This window comes from Boleophthalmus pectinirostris, unplaced genomic scaffold (assembly GCF_026225935.1).
Source record: "Boleophthalmus pectinirostris isolate CB_2022bp ecotype Guang Dong unplaced genomic scaffold, ASM2622593v1 HiC_scaffold_9, whole genome shotgun sequence".
In the NCBI taxonomy this organism is placed as follows: Eukaryota; Metazoa; Chordata; class Actinopteri; order Gobiiformes; family Gobiidae; genus Boleophthalmus; species Boleophthalmus pectinirostris.
Window position 1 is genome coordinate 35979493 of NW_026571541.1, and position 6000 is coordinate 35985492.

General features: G+C 45.0%; 2 protein-coding genes across 2 annotated transcripts in view; both read left to right on the forward strand.

Moving 5' to 3' along the window:
* Positions 1 to 6000, forward strand: part of bcas3 (BCAS3 microtubule associated cell migration factor) — a 988864-nt gene that overhangs the window by 334044 nt on the left and 648820 nt on the right. The gene's annotated exons all lie outside the window — the stretch shown is intronic.
* LOC129412661 (capping protein inhibiting regulator of actin dynamics-like) lies at positions 2077 to 2840 on the forward strand. The gene is made up of 2 exons (XM_055166947.1): positions 2077 to 2334; positions 2365 to 2840. The coding sequence occupies exons 1-2, from the start codon at positions 2321 to 2323 to the stop codon at positions 2810 to 2812; spliced, it is 462 nt and encodes a 153-aa protein (XP_055022922.1). The 5' UTR covers positions 2077 to 2320; the 3' UTR covers positions 2813 to 2840.

Consider the following 6000-nt stretch of genomic DNA (forward strand, 5'->3'; position numbering starts at 1 on the left):
CTGAGACCAGGACTAGGACTGAACCAGGACTGATCCAAGGACTAAAACAGGTCTAAACCAGGACTAAACAAGGTCTGAACCAGGTCTAAACCAGAACTGAACCAAGAGTAGACCAGATCCCGGTGTCAGTCCTGGTCTGGTCCCGATCTCAGTCCCCGTCTCGGTCCTAGTCTCAGTCCTGGTTTAATCTTGGTTTAGTTCAGCATGACTGTTTAAGTCACAAAATGGGAAACAACCATTATTCTTTTTTTTTTTTTTTTTTTTTTTTTTTCATTTAAAAACAAATTCAAAAACTTAAAAAACAAATCACTATCTTTTTTTTTCTTTTCTTTTTTTTTTGGTTTTGGAGACACATAATGAAGAATTATTATTTTTTTTTCTTATTTTTGTTTTTATTTCGAAAACCGAACGAACCAACGACACACGGATTAATCACACTCTCGTTTCACAATTTTATTAACACCAACCGAAAGTATCACCATTTTTGTATAACCAGATCCCGGTGTCAGTCCTGGTCTGGTCCCGATCTCAGTCCCCGTCTCGGTCCCAGTCTCAGTCCTGGTTTAGTCTTGGTTTAGTCCTGGTTTAGTTCAGCATGACTGTTTAAGTCACAAAATGGGAAACAACCATTATTCTTTTTTTTTTTTTTTTTTTCATTTAAAAACAAATTCAAAAACTTAAAAAACAAATCACTATCTTTTTTTTTTTTTTCTTTTTTTTTTTTTTTTTTTGGGTTTTGGAGACAAATAATGAAGAATTTATTTATTTTTTTTTCTTATTTTTGTTTTTATTTCGAAAACCGAACGAACCAACGACACACGGATTAATCACGCTCTTGTTTCCCAATTTTATTAACACCAACCGAAAGTATCACCATTTTTGTATAACCAGATCCCGGTGTCAGTCCTGGTCTGGTCCCGATCTCAGTCCCCGTCTCGGTCCCAGTCTCAGTCCTGGTTTAGTCTTGGTTTAGTCCTGGTTTAGTTCAGCATGACTGTTTAAGTCACAAAATGGGAAACAACCATTATTCTTTTTTTTTTTCTTTAAAAACAAATTCAAAAACTTAAAAAACAAATCACTATCTTTTTTTTTTTCTTTTCTTTTTTTTTTTTTTTTGGTTTTGGAGACAAATAATGAAGAATTAATTTTTTTAAATTTATTTTTTATTATTTTTGTTTTTATTTTGAAAACCGAATGATTAATCACGCTCTCATTTCACATTTATTTATTTTTTTTACCAACCGAGATTGTGAGGTTTTTTTTATCTAGTCTCCTTCAGTAAACTTCAAGGTGAGCAGCTTTTACGCTAACTTCCTCCGTCCTGATCTGACTTCGGCCTCGTTTCTCTGCCCGTGTCTCTCGCTTTTTGCATATGAGTGTTAAAGACGTGCGCGCGAGCCGAGCCGGTGCCCCCGCGCGTGTTTGTACAGAGGCCAAAAACAACACTTGCATTTTAGTCGTACAGGTGGCCACAAACGCAAGGCCTTCATTTAAATAGTCGGATTTAAATGTGATTTTCATGGCCTGTTTGAATAGTAAATCCTAATAATGGGAGTAGCAGATGTGAGGGCTTAATGACGCGGGGACATCTGATAAGTCCTAAAGAAAATAGAGCCTGCGCTGCGGTCGACTCACTCCAAACACGGGCCTATTTTCGATCATTAAAAGAATTTGTTTTGTAAAATGGCGTATTAATATTCGGGCCCCGGCAGCGGTTTGGGTTCTGTTGTGATTTGGCATTTGCATTTTGATTTTAGGCGCGTTTTTTGTTTTCGCTTTGATGAAACGATACGAATGAAAGTTGTAAAGGTGATTTTTTTTTCAGATCAGATATCGGTTTAGTGAAATCGTCGAGTTGAGTTTGAGATTAGACGCGCGATGTGTTTTATAATAAAGATAAATAAAGAGGAGCAGATGAGAAGGTCAGAGGAGCAGAAGATGAAGAGGAGAAGGTCAGAGAATGAAGAAAATGGGGTCAGAGGAGAGGATCAGAAGATGCAGAGGAGAACAGGTGAGAGGATGAAGAAGAGAGGGTCAGGGGATCACGGAAGATGCAAAGTAGAAGGTCAGAGGAGCAGAAGATGAGGAGGAGAGGATGAAGAAGAGAAGGTCAGAGGGTCAGAGGATGAAGAGGAGGAGGTCAGAGGAGCAGAACATGCAGAGGAGACGGTCAGAGGATGAAGATTAGAGGGTCAGAGGAGCAGAAGAAAAAAATGAGAGGGTCAGATGGAAGAGAGGATGAAGAAGAGATGGTCAGTGGAGCAGAAGATGAAGATCAGAGGGTCGGAGGAGCAGAGGTGAAGGTCAAATAGAGCAGAGGATGAACAGGAGAAGGTCAGAGGAGCAGAGGATGAAGAGGAGAAGGTCAGAGGGTCAGAGGATGAAGAAGGGAGGGTCAGAGGAGCGGAGGAGAAGGTCAGAGAAACAGAGGATGAAGAGGAGAAGGTCAGAGGATGAAGAAGAGAGGGTCAGAGGAGCAAAGAACCAGAGAAGAGGGTCAGAGGTGCAGAGGAGAAGGTCAGAGGAGCAGAGGAAAAGGTCAGAGGAGCAGAAGATGAAGAGGAGAAGGTCAGAGGAGGAGAGGATGAAGAAGAGATGGTCAGAGGAGCAGAGGATGAAGAGGAGAAGGTCAGAGGATGAAGAAGAGAGGGTCAGCGGTGCAGAGGATCAAGAGGAGAGGGTCAGAGGAGCAAAGAACCAGAGAAGAGGGTCAGAGGAGCAGAGGAAAAGGTCAGAGGAGCAGAAGATGAAGAGGAGAAGGTCAGAGGAGGAGAGGATGAAGAAGAGCGGATCAGAGGAGGAGAAGATGTAGAGAAGAGGGTCAGAGGATGAAGAAGATGCAAAGTGGTCAGAGGAGGAGAAGATGAAGAGGAGAGGGTCAGAGGAGCAAAGAACCAGAGAAGATTGTCAGAAGTGCAGAGGAGAAGGTCAGAGGAGCAGAAGATGGAGTAGATGAGAAGGTCAGAGGATGAAGTTAAGAGGGTCACAGGAGCAGAAGTTGAAGAGTAGAAGGTCAGAGGATGGAAAAGAGGGTCAGAGGAGCAGAGGAGAAGGTCAAATGGAGCAGAGGATGAAGAGTAGAAGGTCAGAGTGAGGAGGAGAGGGTCAGAGGAGGACAGATTTAGAGAAGAAGGTCAGAGGAGAGAAGATGAAGATCAGAGGAGAGGATGAGAAGAGATGAGAGGGTCAGAGGTGAAGGCAGAGAGCAGAAGGCAGAGGATGAAATGAAGCGGAGGTGCAGAGGACGACGAGGAGAGGGTCAGAGGTTCAGGAGACGATGGGAGAACATTTCCTCTCGTTCTTCTTGACACCTCGCACGTGCATTTAGTGTTGCAGTTAACTCCTTCCCCCCGGCCTGGTGCACATCTGCTCCCGGTTCCTCCTCAGAGCTCACACGAGGACACACACACACACACACGAGGACAGAGTCTGAGCCGCGCACACACACACACACACACACACACACGAGGACAGAGTCTGAGCCGCGCACACACACACACACACACAGGACAGAGTCTGACACAACACACACACAACACAACACACACAGGACACACAGACACACACACACGAGGACAGAGTCTGAGCCGCGCACACACACACACACACACACACACACACGAGGACACACACACACGAGGACACACACACACACACACACACACACACGAGGACAGAGTCTGAGCCGCGCACACACACACACACACACACACACACACACACACACACACACACACACGAGGACAGAGTCTGAGCCGCGCACACACACACACACACACACGAGGACACACAGACACACACACACACACGAGGACAACACACACACGAGGACACACACACACACACGAGGACAGAGTCTGAGCCGCGCACACACACACACACACACACACGAGGACACACGAGGACACACACACACGAGGACACACACACACACACACGAGGACAGAGTCTGAGCCGCACACACACACACACACACACACACACACACACACACGACACAGGACACACACAGGACACACACACACACACACTGAGCCGACACACACACACACACACACACACACGAGGACACACACACGAGGACACACACACACGAGGACACACACACACACACGAGGACACACACACACACAGACACACACACACACACACACCACACACACACACACACACGAGGACACACACACACAGACACACACACACACACACACACACACGGGACACACACACGAGGACACACACACACACACACACACACACACACAGAGGACACACACACGGACACACACACACACGGAGGACACACACACACACACGAGGACACACGAGGACACACACACACACACACAGACACACACACACACACACAGGACACACACACACAGAGTCACAGGACACACACACACAACACACACGAGGACACACACACACACACACACACACACACACACACACAGGACACACACGAGGACACACACGAGGACACACAGCTGGACGCGACTCTCCTCCTCTGCGACTCTGCGCCTCATGTCGAATGTTTCACGCTCTGCTCACACACGTCCACACACATCTGCACCAGAGCGAGGAGGAGGAGGAGGAGGAGGAGGAGGAGAAAAGACTTTATTAACGTCGTACAGTGGAGAAGATCATCTGGTTTTTACGCAAATATGAAGAAAACTAAATTCAAGACAGTAGATCAGGAGCGTCAAACTCATTTTGGTCCGGGGGCCGTATCCAACTGACTTTGATCCCAAAGTGTCCGGATCAGAAAACTCATGTCATATAAACCCCAAAAATAACAATAAGTTCAAATATTTGTGCAGAGAAACACAAATCTATTACAGAAATCTTTTTTAATTGATGAACTCTTTCTTTTACAAAATATTATAATATTATGAACAACCTGAAACAATTTCAACACAAAGTTTAACATGAACTTGTCTGCAAATAGAAATAAGTAAATTTTGATTGTAAAATCCTGCACTCGGCTCCACTTTTCTCATGTTGGACATTTTTCTGATGAGGGTGTCACGGTCAACAGTCAAAACGATCGTCCTTTAAGAGCGTTTGGAAAGAGACAAGTCTTCATTTGTGCTGCTCTGGTGGGAGGGGCCACGTACAGAGACGCTGGAGACGCTGCTGTGATAAACACCACAGAAAATTAACAAGATTTTAATAGAAAATATAATTCAAATATTTTAGTAGAAAATCAGTCGAGGGCCAGATTAAAGGTCTTGGACGGCCAGATCCGGCCCCTGGGCCGTATGTTTGACACCCCTGCAGTAGAAGTTCTAACGCCGGGAGTTCACTGCATGATTTTGATTTCTGAGTGTGAGGAAAATCTTGAGTCGTAGTTAAAAATCATCAGATATTGAAAAGGTAGATCTCGCTTTGGCTACTGCTGTCAATACGTCAACAGAGCCGCCATCTTGGTACTGGAGAGCGCTGCTTTAAACGAATGGATGATTTACAGAATTAAAGTGAATGAAAAGTTGTATTTTCTTAGTTTGTTATAAACGTCAGACGTGTGTTTACGACCGAGACACAAATAAAGTGATAAAGAAGAGGATTTTGTTAACACAGGAGAGAGAGAAAGATGGAGATGTAGGGATGGGTTCAAGAGATATGAAGAGGGAGAGAGAGACGGAGAGAAGAGAGCAAGAGATGGAGAGAAAGTGATGGAGAGGGAGAGAGAGTGATGGAGAGAAGAGAGAAAAAGAGACGGAGAGAAGAGAGAGATGAAGAGAAGAGAGCAAGAGATGGAGAGAGAGATGGAGATAGAGAGAAGAGAGAGATGAGAGATGGAAAGAGAGAGGGAGATGGAGAGAGAGAGAAGAGAGAGGTGGAGAGAAGAGAGCGAGATGGAGAGACAGAGATGGAGAGGAGAGAGAGAAAGAGACGGAGAGAAGGGAGAGATGAAGAGATTGAGAGGGAGAGAGAGTGATGGAGAGAAGAGAGAGAGAGACACATGGAGCCAGAGAGATGGAGATAGAGATGGAG